This window comes from Rhinolophus sinicus, linkage group LG03, assembly GCF_036562045.2.
Source record: "Rhinolophus sinicus isolate RSC01 linkage group LG03, ASM3656204v1, whole genome shotgun sequence".
In the NCBI taxonomy this organism is placed as follows: Eukaryota; Metazoa; Chordata; class Mammalia; order Chiroptera; family Rhinolophidae; genus Rhinolophus; species Rhinolophus sinicus.
In genome coordinates this window covers 53,932,446-53,954,906 of record NC_133753.1, presented here as the reverse complement: position 1 = coordinate 53,954,906, position 22,461 = coordinate 53,932,446, and the positions used below count along the sequence as shown (strand labels likewise).

The 22,461-nt window shown below is 36.3% G+C and overlaps 1 protein-coding gene across 3 annotated transcripts in view; it reads left to right on the top strand.

Annotated features, from left to right (window-relative positions):
* UNC13C (unc-13 homolog C) overlaps positions 1-19,564 on the top strand; it is a 504,352-nt gene extending 484,788 nt beyond the window's left edge. For all 3 annotated transcript variants that reach the window (XM_074327725.1, XM_074327724.1, XM_074327726.1), the window contains 3 exons: positions 13,007-13,099; positions 14,575-14,734; positions 17,787-19,564. In XM_074327725.1, coding sequence (XP_074183826.1) covers positions 13,007-13,099; positions 14,575-14,734; positions 17,787-18,072 — 539 coding nt within the window. In that variant the 3' untranslated portion in view covers positions 18,073-19,564. The remainder of the gene's footprint in view (positions 1-13,006; positions 13,100-14,574; positions 14,735-17,786) is intronic.
* Positions 19,565-22,461: the final 2,897 nt, after the last annotated feature.

Below are 22,461 nucleotides of genomic sequence, written 5' to 3'. Positions count from 1 at the left end.
ACTTAGTCCTGCTACATTATATAAAATGTAATAGAGGTGTATGAAAGCAAAGGGACCCCTTGGAATCTAACATCAATATCTAGATATAGTAAGGTCCTAAACTAAGGGAGTAGAATGCTGAAGTAGAGATGGAACCAAATAAATTATGTAAAGAGTAATGGACAAGATTTAGTTATTGGTTATGATCAGCAAACAAAGCAGAGGAAAAGTTCCTTCGGGTTTTCCATGTTTCTGAACTTGGATAGCAGACAGAATGGTGTTATCAAGGTTGGAAATAGGGAAGTTGAAAACAGGAGGAGGTTGGGAAAACTATAAGTTAATTTTTGGACTTAATGAGGTGAAGCTGAGAGGAAAATATCAACCAAGGGTATCCACTAGACAATTAGAAATGGAGTCCAATTGGAAGATCAGGGTAAGGACTAGAAATGTAGATTTAAAAATGAATAGAGTTAAGATGCGAGTTGAAACTGTAAAACCAAGGAAAGGAGTATTGAGAAAGGAGAGAGGAGAGATCCAGGGACTGATATTGGGGGTTGTCACATAACAAAAAGCTGATCGAAGAAAGAGAAGGCTACAAAGAAGACAGAGAAGGAATAAACCAGAGAAGTAAACAGTGAACCAGAAAGGAGACAGTGAAAAAGACAAAGGGAAAAGGACAGCAAGGAGGGAGCCAACCTGTCAAGGCCAAGGACTTAGCAAATAGCAAGGAACTGGAAAAAAATATATATGTGGTTAAAAAAGAGATCATTGGAGATGCTTGATCTGTCCGGTAGAATTATGCAGCAAGATGAGATGACAGGAAACTAAATGTGAAATAAGTGAGCAAGTAATGGATGGTACATTCAAGAAAAGTGATGATTAAATATGAGAAATAAAATAGCATCTAAAAAACTCAGAAGGTCAATGCAAAGGCTTCTTGAGTTTTTTAAAATATTTCTGATTAATCTCTGGAGGGACTTATAAGAATCCTAAAAGATTCTGTATTTATAATCTCTTTATCAAATTCTTCTGCAAAAATATGTGAATATATTGTTTCAAACTCTATAATCAGGAATTTAAAATTCCTATTTTTTTAATTAAAGTTTATTGAGGTGACATTGTTAGTAAAGTTACATAGATTTCAGGTGTACACTTCTGTATTACATCATCTATATATCACATTGTGTGTTCACCACCCAGAGTCAGTTTTCTTTCCATCACCATGTATTTGATCCCCTTTACCCTCATCTACCACCCCTTTCCCCCCTTATTCTCTGGTAACCACTAAATTATTCTCTGTGTCTATGAGTTTTTTCATTTATTTATCTTATTCTTTTGTTGTTTTCAGTTTTATATGCCACATATCAGTGAAATCACATAGTTCTTTACTTTTTCTGTCTGACTTACTTCACTTAGCATTATAATCTCAAGATCCATCCATGTTGTCACAAATAGTACTATTTCATCTTTTCTTATGGCAGAATGGTATTGCACTGTGTATATATACCACAACTTCTTTATCCATTCTGGAAAAACTTCCTATTTTTTTAAAAATTTTGTGTTTAGCAAATATTAAATTTAACTCTCTTGACACAAGTTTTTAAACATTGTTTTAACTAGGTTTATTTTTATTATAAAGGTAACACACGTATATTAGAAAACAATAGAAATACAAAACTATAAACAATGAAAAAATAACAGAAATCATTAAATTTTTAATATTCATGTTATATTTGTTGTATACACAATTTGAATTCCTTTCATATAGCATTTCAACATAGCTACTTTACATGATATAAACTCTTTGTAATATGTCATACTTATATTCAATCATAGCTATTTCATAATTTATTGATTTATTCCCCAATTACACAATATTTAAGCTTATTTTTCACTTTCAATTAATATTTTAAATACCAACCCTGTTCCTATAAACTTATTCTGTATTTAGAATTATATTTTCAATAAAATTCCATAAAGGAATTACTGAAGTTTCTCCCCAAATAGTAGCCAATAATTGAGTAATCCTTCCCTTTCCCACCAATAATTCCTTTGTTATTGATATCTTAAATATATTGGAATTGTGTTCCTGCACCTTTTATCCAATCCTGTCTGACCATATACAGTCCAAGATTAGACCAGTTTAATTATTGTTGCTTAACAAAATGCTTTAATATTTTATAAGAATATTTTTCTCTCTTTTTAAGTTCTTCATTACTATTTATTTAATGTTTCAATAAGTTCTTAGTTACTTTTAATAAGTTCTTAGCTTCTATTGTAATTATATTTCCAAATAAACTTTGGATTCTATACAAATTTTTTTTAAGACTTTGTGATTTTTATTAGAATTGCAATAAATCTATAACTAAATATGCAAATAAGTGACTCCCTTAAGGTATTTTATCTTAACTTTAAAGATATGTTTTCTTTTATTTTTAATTATTCTTTTATGCTTGATTCAAATGTCATGGTTTTATCACATTACAATTAGGTTTATTCCAGGCTACACACACACACACACACACACACACACACACACACCCTATATATTTTTTTGCTGCTTTAAGAATGATACATTGTCATTCAAAATCATGTAACTATTTGTTTCTTATGCTTTTTATCTCTTATCAAGTTAATTTAAAAAGCTCTTGTTAAAGCATATAATTTTTCAGTTATGTTTTTTATACAAGCATAGCGTTGCAAAAAATTGTCACCATTTCCAAGAGCCACATCCTATTTTCTATTTCTTTAATTATTGCCTTTATATAAATTTTCAGACCACTGTATGTATTCTCATGTTGCATAGTCTTGTTTTGCTCACAGTTTGAAAAGGAAGTTTCAAATGTGCATATGATATTGGTTGTTGTTTTAAAAGAAATATTCCTTACCACATTTAGGAACCATTTTTAAAATCTGAGTTATCTAAGAGTTATTTCATGGATGGGCACCGAAATTTATCAAATGCTTTTTCAGAATTTATGAGATAATTTTTCAGTGATATTAGGATGATAGTTTAAACCAACCTTTTCTTACATGGCAAAAATTTTCATTTTATCAGTATTTCATTTAGAATTTTTGTAGTTATATGTATAAATTAGTTTACTGGGGTCCTCTTTTTATACTTTTCCATGTTAAGTTTTTATCTCAAGGTTACACACACATAAAATTATTAGGTTATCATCTCCTTCTGTACTCCTAACAAAGGAATTAAAAAAGAAATAAATCCTTATAAGTAAACAACATAATTATTTACATAAAAACATAAGCAAATCTATACAGAAACTATTAGAACTAATAAGTTTTAACAAGACTGCTCCTTACAATAGTCTAATTGACTATTAATTGAATGGTATTCCTTTGCACAATTAACAGTCAATTAGAATAGAAAATAAAAAATAATTTCATTTAAAATAGCAGTAACACAATAAGATACCTACAAATAAATTTAGCAAAATATGTATAAACCTCTAAGAAAAAAATTGAAATTTTATTAAAGTAAGATAAATAGCTAAGTAAATGGAAAGAAGTTGCTTCTGTAGCTATTATATTAGTTTGATAAAGAAAATCTCCATTGAATATGCCCATGATTTCATTATGTCACACTGATTCACTTACCACAATATCACATTAGCACCAAGAGAACAAACCTTTCAAAGTTACCTTCTCATTAGAGTTCCTCCTTCTTTACACCTGCTCTCCTATTCAACCCACACATCATCCAAATTTCTGTTTTTGCCTCTTTATAGAGTTTGTTTATTGTGCCAGGTGCGGAGATAGACATTGGGAATGTAAAATGAACTAAGACTGTGCCTCTCATCAGAAACTCAAATCTAATATGGGAGATGTACCCACTTTATATCCACCTGATAGTTACAATAAAATATATTCTCGTATTTAGATGGTGCCAATCCTCACTGCCATGCTTTTTGCAGCACAACTTCACTAGTCTTAGGTTCTTTTGGTTTAAATAAGTCTCCAAGTCGTCTTCTCTGAAATACGTCTTTGTATGTAATTTCTTAGCCCTGTAATTTTTGAAAATTACTTTTTGTGCCATTCACACATGAGAAAGTACTTGGCTAGATTTAAAATTCTGGGATCACAGGTTGTCCCTCATAACTTTGTCGGTATTGTTCCGTTTCTTTCTGAATTTTATGTTGAGGGAAAATACAGGCCAGCTGAAATTCTTTCTCTTTTCTTCTTGGGTACTTTTCTTTTTCCTCCTCTTTCTCCTTTCTTCTTCATCTTCTTCTTTCTCCTCCTCCTCCTTTTTTACCTGGATATACATGGTATAAGTTTGTGATTTATTAATTCTTCTGAAACAAATTGAATTCTTTAGAAATTTAGAACTTTTTTATTACAAGAAACTTGATTTTATTATGTGTTTTAATGTGGCTCCATTATTTGCAGTGATAGGTTTTCCCCTGAGTCTTTGAAACATTGTTACTCTTCTTGTGCTATAGAATTTTTTTTTAAGAAGTCAGTTATTGAGTTGTATATGTTTACTCATCCTCAAATAAGAAAATCTGTTCAGATAATACAGATGAACTGGATTACCTTTAGCCACTTCCAAGCAATATTTGGTTCCTGATAGATCCAACCATTTGAAGCTAGGGATGCTTAGACCCTCGCCTGACTACGCTCATCTATACTAGCTTGACTACTATGTAATACATTTGTTTATATCAATGACTACCAAGAAGAAAAGGCATGTCCTGAAACTCTCATCTTTCAAAGCACGCCATACCCTAGTCTCTTCCTACCAATAATGATTTACCTGGTATGAATACACACTGGCATACGGACATAATCCTTCTCATTCCTCTTTCTTCCCTAGGTAGTAGTATTTGCTAGTAATCGTGGTGCATGAATAGATTTTGGAAGAGAGAGGCTGACAGATCAGGTGAAATAGATTACATTAGAAATAGGTCTCAGGCACTAGTCAGGATTAAAAGTTTGATTTTCTGATTTTTGCCCAAGTTAGGAGTTTCCAAGTAGGAAACAACAGCAGTGCGTGGCCGTATCCACATCCTACCTACTTCCCAAGTTATACTATTTATTGATAGGCTGCCCGATCATGTGGATTCCAAAAGATCTTTTAAGAGGCAAGCCAGTTGGTAAGTAGAAAGAGACCTTAACTGAAAATAAGACACGCCACTGATACTGCCCAGCTATGCAAACTTGTTCAGGACTCAGTCTCAGCATCATTATCTCTAAAACAGAGATTGGATCAAATAGGTTCAAGTTCCAACATTCTTTTTTTCTTCTTCTTCTTCTTCTTTTTTCCCTGGTAAAGCAGAGAAGAAACTTTGTTCTTCGATCAAGGAATGGAAAAGGGTAAGCTCATGCTCTAATGGCATCTTCCAACACTCTTTAACTCTAAAAACTATATTTTCAATCCTAAAATATTTCGAGACATCATAACTAAACTTTCCAAATAATTCTAAAAGGATACCCAACTAGCATAGTGACTTACTTCAAAGATTTGACACTTATCTCAAATCTTCATCAGTGATTATTTTCTCAGCAACAGGATTCAGCATGCTATAGCCATGGAAACTTGCTAATATAAAGTAGCAATATAAGATGTTTCAATCAGTAGAAAATTTAAGGATAAAGCAAAGAGAGCTACAAAACAATAGAGTCTCAGAAAGCAAAACCAATTAAAATATATACTCAAATGATTACTGTGGGGTTTAATATATAAATTATTGTTCAGTTTAATATAAAATATTGCAAATTCAAGATAAATTTTATCCATAATTTTATGATACCTAGATGCTATCTGTCTATGTAGTATGGTTTTAATTTTCAGTTTTATATCTTCTTCTGCCTTTTAGTTCAGCAAAATTTTATGTCATAAAAAAATAAAAATACTAAGATAGAGTTTTCTTTTTCCTCTTTGATGTTGAAAAGGTGGTTGGTGGGGCAGGTAGAATAGAAGAGAAGCTATTCAATGAGCATTACAGAATGATATATACTGTATCTTATAAGTCGAAGACCGGAAGTCAAATATTGGTTGTTCCATTTATTGATTTTGACTAACTTCTGGGTCTCAAGTTTCACCATCTGTAAAATGCACACATTACCTTCATCTTACACATAAAACACTGAGCACCCATACCTGGCACCCATAAGTGGTCAAAAACTGTAGCCATTATTGTTACCATGGATTCCTTCAAATATATATTTAATAACATTAAGATAATGAGCAAAGAACAGGAGGAAAGCACAATACGGTATAAGAGTAGGAAAAGGGTTTAAGTGAAGCCACTTCCTTATTTATCCAACCCTCACTTGAAGCTGAGCAGGTACTTACAGCACCTGGGGCACTAGCCTACCAACCCGAAGCAGCTCGCACCAAGGAGGCCAGGTGGGTGGTGATGCCCTGTTGTTCCTGCTTGCTCCCTTTGTTCAGAGGAAAAAGGATTCCAGGCAAAGTGCAGTGATCTAGCAGGTAGGCCAAAGCCCACAGATAGAGTTCCTGCCTGCCCTGTCACAGTGAAAGGGGACAAAAGCAATGATAGTCCCTGGCTTCCCTGCCCCCCGAGAGTCCCCTCACCCCCAGCCTCCTCTATCTGGTCTCTTTCTCCTGTTTGTTGCCAGAGGCTTTTCATTCGATGCTCAGTTGTCTCATAGGAATAATTGCTACGTATGTACAAGTATATTTGATTTTGTTCTTGAGAGGGGCAGAATTCAGCATCCTCCTCTACTGCCACCATCTTGGACCCTCTCTTCTCTTTGTTGAATTTCTCACTGTGTTCATCCATTCTTCTCCTGAGTTTGGTGAGCATCTTTATGACCATTACTTTTACTCTTTATTGGATAAGTTACTTATCCCTAATTCACAATGTATTTTTTTCTGGGAGTTTAATCTTGTTTTTTTGTTTGTTTGAACATATGTCTTTTTCCCTTATTTTGCTTGACTTTCTATGATTGTTTCTCTGTACAGGCAAACCCAGGTTTGAAGGAGTAACCCTGCGCAGGAGATTAAGCTTGTCACTTAGCATTGCCCTAGTTCTTGGTTGTCTCTCGGATAGTCTATTTCAGACTTGTGGGGCCTGGACATGTAATTCACCCTGGCACCACAGCCTGTCATTCAAGGGGTGTTCCTTGTGTGGGCTGTGCATACATGCTGGCTTTGGTGGGGCTGCAGGAGCGAGGAGAGTGGGTAGGGCCAGGCTGCTCACGAAAGCGGCATGGCCAGGTGAGGCTGCTCACCTCGTGCCTCAGGAGGGGCTGCTCATGGGAGCAAAGCATGGGCTTGGGGCTGCTCGCCTGCCTTCACTAGCAAGTTAAGTGCAAAAATGGCACCCACCAGTGCCCGTGCTGGCAACGTAGAAAGAGAACGTAGATGTGGCTCCAGCCAGCTCCTACATCCCTGGAGAGTCTCGATAGATTTCTGCCCCTCTGGCAGAAGCTTTGAGGTTAGCAAGTGAATTTATTTCACATATGGCTTAGGCTCTTTTCATACTGTTGCTTCTGTGCTGGGTGGTGGGGTGAGCCTGCCCTTTAAGAGCAGAATACCTGTTTCTTACAGCCCTGTGCTTCTCCTGGATGTAAGCCCTGTTGGCTTTCAGAGTCAGGCATTTTGGGAACTAGTGTCTCTCCCGTGCAGGTCCCAAGGGTTGGGGTGACTGATGTGGAGCACAAACCCCTTGCTCCTCAGGAAAGAAGCTCAGTTTTGTTTGTTTGTTTTTGGATCCCTCCTCATTGTGGGTGGCTGTGCCAGGGGTGGAGGTTTTGGCGAGTGTGTGTCTCTGCCTCTCCTGCCCATCTCAATGTGGCCCTTTTGGCCTTTATTGTACATAAACTGAACAGATACACAGTAACCAATCACCAACAGACTTTGAAAGAAGTGATCAAATTGGTCGCTGATGACATATACCTATTATTTACACAGTGATTTGTGACTAAAAAACTAGCAGCAAAGTTTTAACTTTATGCAATGATACATATCTAATGTATCATAACAACTGAAATTTGAATGTGTTGTTGGGAGATGGATGTTATTGAACAAAACTGTGAGAACTGGATCTGGTCATGTAAACACCATGCAAAGTGAGGACTGCTTGCATATATATTCAATGACTAAATATAAATTGGTCTTCTTATATACATCAAAAGAATATTACAAGTTTATTGTATGAATTAGACATAAGGGTTATTAATATTAATAGAGGCTTCCTGCCATTATGAAATGTAGTTAGGAAGAAAAACTCTGCATAATTAACTACAAAACAAGGCATAACATGAATGCTATGTTAAATGCCCGTGAAATCAGGAACCTAGAGTTCTAAAGTAACAATCATGAATAACGTGACTATTAAGCAATAATTGCAGTAATGATAAACCCTTTTAAACCAGTTGATTCTCCTCTATTATGTTGCTAATTGCATTCTTTTAGGGTTGTGCCACATTAAGCAGTCAGTTCTCAAGACTATGTTTGACTTGATTGAGCAGTAAATTCCACATTTTGTGTTAGAAGAAGAAATGAGCGTTTTGAAAGTCTAGTAAATGTTTCCACCCAGGAGATTTCCCAAAAGTGTTCAAGCACTGCTGAGTACATAAGTACAATTTTTAATGGGTTTTTTTCTCCCTAATGCAACTGTCCATGTCTCTTTAGAAGACACAAACACACAGAATATACATAAGTGAAAGACTACAGAAAAGCACTTTGTGAAAGGGGAAAACTTACATCTATGCACTTAAAGAGCACCTTTTCAAAGGTTTTAGGCACATTAGCCGTTTTTTGTTTTAAAACAGCATAAGATTTTCCTTCCATAACTAAAGGCACCAAACAGAAGCTCGCATATTTTTCTAATTAGAATTTTATATTTTCCACCATAGAAATCTCTCAAATTCTATAATGACACAATTAAAGCCTTTGAATTACCTTGGTGATTAGAAATTCAGATGAAGAAATGACACCTCCTGGTGAGTGCTTTGATGGAAGGCTCTTCTCATTTACAAATACGTTATATCAATAACTAGCCTGATCCTCATTTCTTGATGTCTACTCTGGCAGGAACCAGCCATTAACACATTAGTGCACTCAGTAATACATATAACACCCATTAAAGTTTTAACCACAAAGCCAGGCACTGAGCAGGCTCAGATCCTTAGTAAAACAACACAGACGAATATGCAACCTGGATGCATTTTCAGAGATGCTAGAGGCCGTTCTCATTAACTATGATTTCAGTAATAGTGAAACAAATAAAAAAACCTTTATTACTCAAGAAAACACATTTCACAAGATTCGTGCTTAATGAAAGGTTTTACATAGTAGAGGGGAGGAGTTTTCCCTGTTAAACATATGAGAGCTCTAAACATCTGCCATCAAAATTCTACTCGACCCAGAAAGTCTCAGTTAAGAAAGCAGGAATTCTAAAGAGGTTGGGAAGAATTCCAGTCATTCTAGAGTTGTCTCCTTGTAGCCTTTGACCTAGATAACCATGACATCCATGGATTTTTTTTCATAATTTTTACATACAGGCATTATGCATGAATCTTCAAGGGATTTAATAACTTTGAAACATTCTCTTATTAAAAATTGAATTATTATCATAATAAACTTGGATCCACTTACTAGATTGCGGTTATATATGACATATAACAGCTGGTATATAGCAAGGTACAAAATATTCTACAGTTTTAAAAATTACCTCCTTTAGTCTCACCACAATGCTCCCAGGTAGGTGCTATAAAAATAAGAAAATGAAAGTTTATGGTGTTTTAATTATCTGTTAATGAGTGACTGAGATCGTATTCATAATCAAACTAGTCTGATTCCATTGCCCAGAGTTTTTGTACTATGTCACAGTATTGAGGAAATCAAGAATATAATTGTAGATTGTTGACAGAATTTTTTAATGAAAGTATTTTATAGTAGAGTTATTTGGACAGGGCTTCATAGGATAATGGATGAAGGATGTTTCACACATGTTGTTTGTCTTGATGAACACGAAGAAAGTTTTGAAGAATCAGGCTAAAGATAGCAGCATGGACCAGCAGCGCAGATAAAGTAAAAGGTAATCAGAAACATCCTAGTGAAGGGCTGGACTTTAGGACTTGATTCAGGGTATAATTAGATATAAGTATGAAGCTCTGAGGAAGAGAATCGGGTGATGAGAGGGAGCCTTCTCTCACAAATGAGAGAAGAATTCTTTCTCAAGTAAAGCTGACTATGCCACTCGTGGCCCAAAACTTAAGAGACTTCTCAGTACCTGTAGGATAATGTCTAAAGACTTTTAAATGGTATTCAAGGTACTGCCATCTTCTCTAACATTTCCTCTTGCTACTCCCTCATCTATGTTCCATCTACACTGAACTACTTGCAGTGTTCAGGACATGCCACTCTGTTTTATGTCTCCACACGTGTGTCCATGCTATGTCTTCTGCTTCCTTTGTGTAAAAGATAAATTCTAATTCCACCTTCAATAGCCTCCTCAAGCATTTTCTCCTTTGTGAAATCTATAATGATAAAAGTTGCTAAGTAGTGAGGGTCTACATTTTAAACCCTGCCTTCCAGCCCCACAAAGATTGTTTCATTGTCCCACAAAACTTAAGAGAATTGGAAAAACACTCGAAGCATTTCCATTCAAGTTATGAGAAAGTCGAAGATGTTAACTCAATAAATCAATGCCACAGTAGAAATCAAATGGCACACCCAAGTTAAGGTCATTTGGCAAGGATTTAACACGTTGCCTACGGCGGGGTTTAAATCCCTCGTGAAGATTCTTGTGATCCATACGCAACGTGTTAATAAAGAAACTATATACAAAAGTATGGGCAGGGTATAAAAAAGACAGAAGGAATGGTAAACTAACCTCCCTTAAACAACAGTGACAAGGGGAAGAAGAAGCTACTAGAACCAGGAAAGAGACTGTCACCTAGTGAGGAATCCACTCTCTAACGCACCCATGGCTCCCTCACTGGTATCACAGTCCAGGTCCATGCCATACGAGTGATTTGCCGGTTTTAAGACCTTGCCCTGTTTACATTAAAGCTTCAATCACTTATTGGATTCAAAGCTCCCTTCTCGTTCTACAGGCAGGTAACATGATGACTCTAGGAGCAGGAGGAGGAAGGCGTGGGTTTCTCTCGTGTGTACCTTCCTTCTTTGTCCTGGTGGGAGTTTCCCTGGTGTTGAAAAGAAATAAGAGCGAGGAAAGGGACAGGACGCTTTATTTAAACTTCAATGGTGACCATTAGTGGTCATTATTTACTTAGGGGTTATTGTCTATTTGAATAGTGTTAGGACTATTCAACTTCATTGTCTTTGGGGAAGTAGAAGCTAGATAGAGCTGGCTGGTGAGAGGCTCATTTCCCAATAGCTCCTCGGGGCATTGATGGATGCTTCCAAGGCTCCAGCCGTATTCCTGCAGCACGTCACCTGACACTGGCATGCTACATGCCTCTCAGGTGCCTGCCTCTTCGCCCCATCTTTGACAATCCCTGACAAGACCATAGCCGATGGTCAATCTTCCCTCCCTTGTCCCCAACTCTGGCGTTTCAAACCCATTCAGGGACCATCCCCCATACTTCTTAGCAACCACAAATCTAAAGAGGTTGTCCTCGTTCCCTCTGTGGCTAGATGTCCCCCACTTGGCCATGCTCAAGTCATGTGATCTGCTAACTGGGCAACCGATTCAAAAATGAAATGGCCATCTTGCTGGCACTTTTGGGGTTTAGGAGTATTTCTCCTGGAGTTTACTTCCCTTCCTCTCTTCCTTTTCCCCTGAAGCAAAGAATAAGTGATGACTTTTTTCAATCCTTTTATTATCAAATGGCTGGGGTAAAGAGAGAGGGGTCCTTGTGGTGAACAGGCTGTTCTCAGCAGGTCCTGTTGAGATGTTCTGAGGTGAGAAATTGGAAGTCTCTTAGAACCTTCTATTTTCAGATTTGGTAATTATCCATTTACTTTAGAAAAATAAGATTCTTGCTACCTCAGATATTGCATATGAGAGTGTAAATTATTGAAATCACTTTGGGGCAAAATTAAAATCCCAAATTGACAAATTTTACTTCTAGAAATTGTACTATAGATAAATGTGTAAATATAAAAAATAATTATTCATTGTAATTTGTTTATAATAGCAAGGGATTGGAAACAATTGAAATATGGTTAAATTATGTATATTCAGTTAGTGGAATAAAGGCCAAACATTATTTTAAATGCTTTAATTATTTGTAAACAGCTTAGTGATTTATTTTCACTCAAATGCTCATAAACATTTACTTTGTGATATTCCAGGCTATATTAAAGAATGAAGCATGTGCTTCTAATTGTGAAATAATGTATATGTTCATAGATGTGTATATACTAAGAAGTTGGTGTTATTCTCCCTGTTTTATAAATGAGAAAACAGACTTGAAGATACAGCAAATTTTGATCACAGAAGCAGTGGTGGTGTAACTGTGATTTGAATTCAAGTTTATCTGACTGCAAATCACAGGCACTTTCCAATACAACATGTTTAACACTTGACTAAACTTTACCTGGGTAGAATTAACTATGCCATCAGCAGACCTTATACATATGTCGTAGAACTTACCACACTATATTGCAGCAATATTTTCTATGTTAGTGTCTCGTGGGCTTCAGGAGGGCAGGTGCTCTACGGAGCTATCCTTGTGTCACCAGTGCACTGATATGGGACAGTGTAGCAAAGGCCTTAAAGGAATGACCAGCAATGACACATCTCGGTACATAAGCACTAAATAGAGCTTTATTAAGTGTCTAGTCAGGCAACTGCAAGTTCTTTTCACAATAATAATACTAACACAGTGTCTTATGCTGTCTGATATTTTAGCTCAATGAGCGGAATATGATTATTCCCAAGTCTCAAGCCTGCATAGCAAATTTAATTAGTGAACATTTAGCCATACCTGTTATGTGAGATTAATGAAGAGAACGATTCATTTCTCGGAAGGAACACTTTACAGTCCCTTATTACAGAGAATGTAGATGTCTATTATTAAGTAGTCTGAAATCTCAGGCCAGTAAACTTCTGCTTCTTTTCAGGTCGTTCTTCCAAAGAGTCAGTGGGTCAGATATCAGTTCATGTGGACATCACCACCACCCCAGGAACTGGAGAGCATAAAATCACTGTAAAAGGTATATTTCAGGTCTAGGTAGATCAAACAGCCCATTAGACCTTGACCTCTACAATAATATTCTATTGACCTCTACAATGATATTAAAATGTAATTTCTTCTTGGATTTCTGTTTTAAAATATGTATATTAAATGATTTTAGGGCATACTTAGAATTTCTTTATGAAACCAGAAGTTTTATTTTTAAAAAAATCAATGGCACAGATATATACCCTGCATTATTTGAAATATCTGCATGCTTTAAATACATTGGTGATTACATTTCACAACTGTATATTTTGAACATTTTCTCTGTGGTTGATGCTATGATCATTAGTGCCATAATTGGCTTCAAAACTTGTCAATCAAATTTTAGATAAGGCAGTATGTTCTTCCTATTCACATAATCCATCTATTTCTTTTTCTATGTGATTTCCAGCCACTAGTTTTTATTTCTTTTAAATGAGTGGTGTACTTTATTGGTATTGTAAAAGCACAATCTGAATGCAGGGGTCATTTTAAAGGTGAAATTTAATAACGGTTAATTGCTCAGTTGAACCATATTCTATTTTTATACTATTATAGACTTAGTCATTTTAAGTAATAGTTACTTTAATCCAAACCATAACCTTCTAATATATTTTAAAGTTGCATTGCCCAATGTATCTTTGTATTATGGAAGTAACCCTGCTGTATAGTTTATGTGTAGAATTGGTATGCATACACATAAATGGGTGTGCCAATGGCCTTCAATGTTTTTTAAACATATTTTGCCATTGTATAGCAAATGCCCAAAGTTTTAAGAACATTTTGCATTAGAAATTTTAGTTGTAAGACCCTTCCTTAAGGATATTATCGTCAAAGAATGAGCAAAGGTATACATATGAGAATGTACATTTAAGAATTAGTTATGCTGCCTGAAATTAGGAAACAACCATAGTACTTAACAATAAGTGATTAAATATAAGATGTAATATCTATATAGTAGAATATTTGCAGTTGGGGAGTATATAAAGATATCCATGATGGATTTTAAAAATAGAGTTATTTATATTATGATCTCATTCTACATATAAAATAATTAAGTATTGAAAGCACACATACCAAAGTAATCATTTCCTCTGAAAAACTATAGATTTTAATCTATTCTCTGTATATTTTTTCTAAGCATTTCATGCTGACCATATCAAAAACATCATATTTTTACCTACGCAAGAAGAATGATAACTTTTCATTAGTAACAAATGACATTTCAATTACAGCAACCTTTTCTCCACACAGCTTAGAGCTGACAGCCCCATCAAGTGCGCCTTGCAGAGAGTAAATGGTTTTTCTTCAAGGATATTTTCTTGTCCATGGGGTTAGGGCACAATCAAATGCAAGCTATGGCTTCCTCCATCCTTTTTTAAAATTCTTCCTAAGACCCCAAGGGAGAAACTAAGATTCCACACGTTCGTCTGCTAACACTTTTCATTCCTTTCCCTTTCTGGTTTGTAGTGATTGCCATCAATAACCTAAACTGGCAGACCACAGCAATGTTCCGCCCCTTTGTGGAAGTTTGTATGCTGGGACCCAACCTCGCAGACAAGAAGAGAAAACAAGGCACAAAGACAAAAAGCAACACGTGGTCACCCAAGTATAATGAAACTTTTCAGTTGTAAGTCATGACCCAACTCATGTATTCAATAAGGCGATAACCACTGTATAGCTAAATTTATTAAGGGATTTGGGGTAGGAATGGCTCTGGGCTTTGCTAAGGAAAGCAGAACCTATAGGTATAAGTATTCTTGTTCAGCACTCATCCCAGGGAAATGCAGAAGGCTATGTTTTTAGTTCCTTTCCATTTGCTCAGTATCTGTTCAGTTTAGTTCCTTTCCATTTGTTCAGTATCTACTACGTATCAGGCAATACAGGCACCAGGAACATACAATAGGAGGTCTCTGTTCTCATGGAAGTTACTTTCTAGAGATGAAGAATGTATGACAAACAAAATCACAAACAAATACCATGTTTCCCCAAAAATAAAACCATGTCTTATATTAATTTTTGTTCCAAAAGACGCATTAGGGCTTATGTTCAGGGGATATCATCCTGAAAAATCATGCTAGGGCTTATTTTCTGGGAAACACAGTAAACAGAAATTCATCATATGATAGTATTTTGCAGAGAATTAAAACAGGACGATGTAATAGAGTGATTAGTTGGCCATTTAGATTAGGTATTTGGGGAAGCCTTTCTGAGCATGTGACTTCTACATTGAAACCTGAGAAAATAAAGAACCAGTCACGCAGGGAAGTGAGTTGAGAGCATTTCAGGCCAAGCAAAACTCCTAGTACAAGGACTCTAAGACAGGAACCTGCCTGGCATATTTAAGAAACAGACTATAGTGGGAAAGAGAGATTAAATTAGTTTGGAGAGGTGGTCAAGGTACAGGGCTTTGCAATCTGGGTACAGGAGACCAGGTTCATTCCAAGTTCGATTGGAGGCCTTGAAGGATTTTCAGATGAGGGAATGAACAATCTGATTTACATCTTTATTCTTTTCATAGAGAAATAATTATAGGGAAGCAAGACCAAATATGTCAAGGTAAGTTAAAAGGCTATTGCAGTAGTCCAGGCAAGAGATAAGCATGACTGACCAGATGGTAGTAGAGAGATAGCAGTGGATTCTGGACTGGAGGCACAACACAAAAGAAAAAGTATATGTTAGGTTCCCAAGAACATTCAAGTTAGAGTGTTAAAGAAGGACCTTTCACAAAATAGAATACAGGACTACAAGGCATAGTGATGTGACCTGCAGCTAGTAGTTGCCAGGTCGTTGCTCCTATTGCACCTGAGGAAAGAGAGGAAGAGCTGGTACTAAAATGGGGGAAGTAAAAACTTGATGTGTAGTCAGCCACCTTGAGAGCAGTGGGCTTCCATGGACAGAAACAGCCTCACAGGCAAGGAGCCAGGAACATAAAGGCTCTGACCTTATTCTCATCATTACTTCTGATTTCCCGATGGGGCTCTCTTTTGGCCAAAACCACCTGGAAGCCAGGGCACAGAAAAACGCTATTGAGGTACTCCTTACAGGCCACCATCCTATTGCAAAATGCAAGGAGAAAGATGGAGAGCAGAGGCAGTCGTGGCAAATGGAAGTTATCTGATACTGAATTAAATGAAGGATCACCCCTAGGTTTGGGGCAGTAGCAATTGGGTGGATAGTGATTTACTAAGATAGGAGGATAGGGACAGGAGAAGAGATGCCTATTAAACAAGAGGAAATATCAAATATGTAACTTGAGAATAATCTGCATTTAGATGTAATAATTCCATAAATCTAGAGGAGGTGACCCGGGGCTAGAGAAGGGAACACAAAACCAAACCTCAGGGGCTTACACACACACCAAAACAGTCCCTTATTGGTTTGGGTTTTTGTTTTGCAATCGTGATTTCCCAGAGACCTTTCAGCACTCTGTGCGCTGAATACTTAACTCTTACCACTCACTAAAACTTAACTATCCTACCACATATAATAAAAGGGTTCTAACAGATTAATCACGTTAATTAATGCCTGCTAACAAACCAGCTCACCAGATTCCACCTATCTAGTCCTCCAAATTTTGCACACACAAAAAAAAGAAGAAAAAATGGTGCAATCAAAATATCTTCTCAAAGATTCTAGAAATACTTGAATTATGGAAAATTTCAGACATAACACTGTGAGCTACTAAGACCCAATTCTGGAGAAAGGCAGCATTTTGATGCATTTTAATTCACAAGAAGATCTCACTCCCTATTATACTTTGCTTTTCTATTCTTACCTACCAGCTTCCATTTTCTTTCACATTATCCCTCAAATAATTCTACTGTTTAGTTATCAGTGTCACCCAGAAATGAAAGTTTGAGTCTGCAAAATGTTTGATCAGAAAAAGGCACTTGGAAAATGAAGGAATATGGAAACTTGTACTGCTGAGGACTAGATGTGCCTTCATTAGAAAGTCAAGAATATCTGAGGAATTAAAATAAAAGGACAGGGGAGAATTTTTCTCAGCAGATCACCACTCAGCCTTCTTCATTATGTTCAGTTGTGCACTGAAAAGTTGTCTTGGGTTGTTATTAGTAGAGGCCATTCTCAGCCCCACACTTGCAAGCCTAACTGTTACCACACGAAGAAATTGCACTGAAACATTGGGCTCTGCTGGAACTAATTTACTCTGGAGATTTGTATCCAATTTAGCATCTTGTAAATAGTGCATGATAGACTGTGCAATATATTCCCTTGAGAAAAGGCCATAGATACAATAGCATACCAGGAGTCTGAGGTAAAGAAAAGAGGTTATAATGACCGATGTTGAAATGGCACACAAATTCTTCCAAGAGGTATCCATCACCCTACCTGAGTTCCCGTGACCCCTATATCAGGGGGGACCCTGCTTCCAATAAATAAGTACAACATAATATTTTAATTCCAGCTTAACATCAAGGCAATAAAGCATATTTAGATGGATTTCCATCTCTATCTAGGGAAAGAAGAAGTTTTCAAGTTAGAGTTCCAAGTTATATCTATGTGAAGAATACTTGCATCACAATTAAAATACAATGATACTCTATTTGCCAATGTAATATTCTGAGCAATGTATAACATTTTAACAGTATATTTAGAACCATAGTGATCCCTAGGTGAAATAAAGTTTTTGTTCAAAATTCATATTTTTATCCACACAGCATTCTGGGTAATGAAAACCGCCCAGGGGCCTATGAACTTCATCTCTCGGTTAAGGATTACTGCTTCGCCCGAGAAGATCGAATTATCGGAATGACAGTAATTCAGCTACAGACCATAGCAGAAAAGGGAAGCTATGGGGCGTGGTATCCTCTTTTGAAAAATGTCTCTATGGATGAGACTGGTTTGACTATCCTTAGAATACTCTCTCAGAGGACCAGCGATGATGTGGCTAAAGAATTTGTAAGACTTAAATCAGAAACAAGATCTGCCGAAGAGAGTGCTTGAAAAGGATACTGATGGTACCACCTTTGAGAATTCATCAACTATAATTGTTTGACTCCTGCATGCATGTGCAAATACATGGCAATGTTTATTTTACTACGTTTAAGTGTTTGCCAGTACTCACGTACAATGTCTACAAAGTATGTGGAAAACCTGCTGAACTTTTGTACCATTTCTGGTCTTTGGGTAATAAATGTTCCATGAAGTGCCAAAATGATGATGTAAACTGAAATACCCAGAATATCTTTTTTAATGTTTATTTTATTTCATTACTAGTTTCTCATCAGTTAAGCATACTGAAAAACAATTATTGAGTTTTCCCATTAGTTGTCTTTGTTAAATTAGTTTATATTGCCCATGGCTTAGAAGGGATTTGTTACTCAAATTCTGTTTTATTTAGACTTACCTCATTGTCGATGTCTTACAAATGCCCTTTTCTATCATAACTAGAAACGCAGTCACTTCTAGAAAGCATTTGTAATTTTATAGTTGCAGATATATTGTGATGATTTTTGCATACAAATTAAAATAGAAAAGGTGGGGAAATATTTTATGCTGACAAGTTTCCAACCTTTCTGAAATATCACTGTGAAGAAATGCTATTAAAGCAAACTTATACAAAGCAATGCTAAATAGAGTTTGTTAACAATGTTTGATATACTGACAAATTTTGTTTTTCAAATCTGCCAAGGTCACATCACATTTGTAAAAACGGTAATTTGATGCATTTGCCATCTAGCATTATGTCTTGGCTTTACAAAATTTCACGTTTTAGAAAGTTATGGGATTAATGGTTTAGAAATACAGTGGAAGGTTTTTTCTTAAAATTACCTGTGATAAGTACCTATACCGTTAGTGTTTTCCCTCTGACAGTTATGACTATATCCTTATTTACTTAGCACTATATAATCAGTTAAATGCTTTTTTCTTTTTAAAAATATTCAACGATTTATACTGAATGCAGCATCCCTATATTGCACTGTAGCAAAAAGTCATGTCTTCATCTATTTAGTGAAAAATGTAAAATAAGGTCTGAAGAAATTGCTTAGAAAAACAACTTAGTACAGCGAGGACCATTAAGACTATAAGTAGGCTGAATTTTGAATACGACATAGTTTATGAATACTTGCATTTTCTGTATTTTTATGGTTTGACTTTTTAGAGTCTGTATCTAAATACTTACTTGGCTGTAGAAGAGTACTTTGTAACTTATGGTCATAACTGTTAGTGGACAACAACACATGCAGAAACAAGAACCAGTTACAGTGATTGTGTTTTGCAAACAAGCTGGTCTATGTTAAGAAGAGAAATGAATGTTATCATGACTTTCAGAACCATTCTGTTACTGGGTGTGAAAACACAGACCAGTGAGATACACTAATTCATGTTCAATTGTTAGGCAATTGCTTTGTTAATGACTTCTCCAAATGCATAGTACAATGTGATCCTCTGGCATATGCATTAATAAACGGATGTGTCTTGAGAACAAGCAACACTTTATTGTATATTCTGCCTCCTTATTTAATTTATGCAACATCATTTCATTATTTAGGAATAAAAATGCCAGGCTTTTTTTTAACTGCGTAGAACAATATTTACGTTATTGGTATAGAATAATATTTACATTATTTGGTTCTAATATCTCATTAGAATTTGAAAAAACTGTTTCCAAGAATTGTGTTCCTGGAAATAGCTACATATTACAAGACAATGACACTGAAAATAAGGAAGAACTGATGTATCTAACTATGTTTCTGCATACTGTTAAGCCCCATAAGAAAATTCAGCATTCAACATATAAACCAGCAACGTTGTTAAATAACAACCTACCTTACAAAAGGTTTCATTATTTTAGTGAAGGATTCACTCTAGATTTATAATTTTATAGACTATCGACTGGAGCTCTTTAGGAGCACATTAATGTCATAAAGTGTGATACACTTGAATAAATAGCATTATGGGTTTACATTGATCACTTAAAAATTTTAAGCTAAGTATTTTTTGCAGTGTTTATTTAATTAGACCTATTCTTTTTGTATAAAATATCTAATAGTAGTGTGAATTGTCTATTAATATCAAATACAAGTACTAATTCTGAAATAGTTATAAATTCTGCAATCTTTGTTGTGTCTCCCAAGACATAAGTATTTCTGTTGCCTCCAGAATAAAGCCTTATGTGTTTACAGTCCCAAATTAGTGATGGCTCTGAGGCTCACAGCAATCTCTGTCAACTACACCTTCCATTAAAGTGTGTGGCGATCTATCTCCTGCTAGATAAGATGCACACAGACAAAGCTTTGTTATTCATCTACAGGTGAACCTCTCATCAGAAGTTCTTAAAGAGACGGGAAAATCAAATTTGGCCAAAATGAAGTATTCAAAGCCAGACTGGAGCATTTCCTATTTAAAGGAACCCTAATAAAAGATTATTTAAGATAAGTATCAGATGTCCCTATCACAACCTGTTCTAATAAATATTTTTCTAGGTTTCCAAGATAATTTATATATTGAATTTCCCTTAAATGAGACACATTTATAAATGACAATTCTAGCTTAATGTTTTTCTTTTGGTCTTTTAAAAAAAATTTTTGAAGCAAGGTTTATTTTCTCCTTTTAATTTCTCTAAATTATATAAAAATATAACTATAATAGCCCTTTAACAGACTAATATAGTGGCTTTAATCTTTACACTCAAATAATTTAAAACAATCATATGCATACAGAACTCAGGAAATATCTTTGGGTGGATATCTGATTCCCCCATTACCACTTAGCGGAATTCTTAAACACACCAGGAAGAGCAACCACAGAAGAGAAAAACCAATGACAATAAATATAGTTAGAGATGATCTCAATGGAAACAATAAAAATGCAAAATACCTCTCACTCATCAAATGGGCAAAAAATTGACTTAAGAATCAACATAATGTTTTGAACAATTCCTCAAAAACGTCATTAACAACTTCTATCTATACGTTGCATCCATGTACTATATGTGCCAAAAGCAAAAGAAAATATGATTCAGATACAATTGTATCTAGCACACATTGTAATGATGAGGATGGCAAAGAGAAATGATGAGAGAAGTTATTACATTTGTAGCAGGATGATCCTTTGTTGTGGGGACCTGTCCTATGCATTGTAGAATGTTTAGCAGGATCACTGGCCTCTTGCCTGGGTCCAGATAATCATGGCCTTCATCTTAGAAATTGGCAAGACCCACGCAGCACTGGTAAATCAAGTGTAAACTGGTTGGCTGCATAACAGTCCTCTCCTCTGTCCTCCACCCTACCAAACTTTCAGGGCTAAAAATTTACGATCTAAGGAGGCTGTGGTCCTCCAGTGTTGGTTCTTTCTGAGAGTTTAGAAATAAACCCTTGTTGAGAAATGATGTCAGTGTGAGAAAACCTCTTGCTCTCTCCCCCTAAAGTTACAAATTGGACCACTGCAGTTCAATAAAGGATTCCCTGTGGAACACACAAACACATCTGAGAGAACCATGGGAGACAGCTGAAGATGGGCATATCAGAGAAAGCAGGGGAGGTGGGAGGTCAGAGACGGCAGCCTCAGATGCAGACTGGTGCCTGCCAGGGCTCCAGCAGATGTGGTAGCAGTGGAGGGTCAGGTTACAACCCCTACTGGGCATGCTGGAAGGGCAGAGATGGCAGCATTATAGCCTGAGTGATGGGTACATATGGAGGCTGAGCCCGGGGACAGGGGCAGCGAAGCAGTACAAAGGGTGGTGGTTGTCCTCGAGTAACCGCCATCACCAGGGGGGGAAAAAAAGCTGCAAATGTGCGAATCCATTTCCCCCTCACCCTCCCATAGCCCAACCTGCTCTAGCAGACACAACAGCAATGGAGGCAGGTCACAAAGGGGCAGAAGCAACAGTCCAGCCAGAGTGGCCTGTGCTCATTGCAGCTAAACCCAGTGGAAAAAGCAAAACCATAGATGTGTGAACCATCTCCCTCTCATCTACCCCTCCCTCACCCATCATGGCAGAACCTGGTAGAGGCAGCTGGGGCACCAGACAGCATCATGCAGCTGATGGCTTCTGGTTACAAGGAAGCAGTACTGGGATCTCCACCACAGGGGTGGTGCCCTGAGACCTACGTGACCAGGTCATAGAGGTGATGCCAACCTCCTTGGGAAATATGGGGCATTTTCCACAACTGAGGTGACACTGTGCCCACAAAGATTCCATAATTCCCAGTAGTGCAAGTATGAGAAAACAAAAAGTTGCACTATAATATCATCTACTGAAACACAAAAAGACCTCCCATTATCAACCTGCTAAATGGTTAAAGGCATCCAGTACTTAAAGATTTTAATCCCTCAAATGCCCAGAATAAAAAAGGACTATTGTACATATATTTTTTGTATAAACATAGT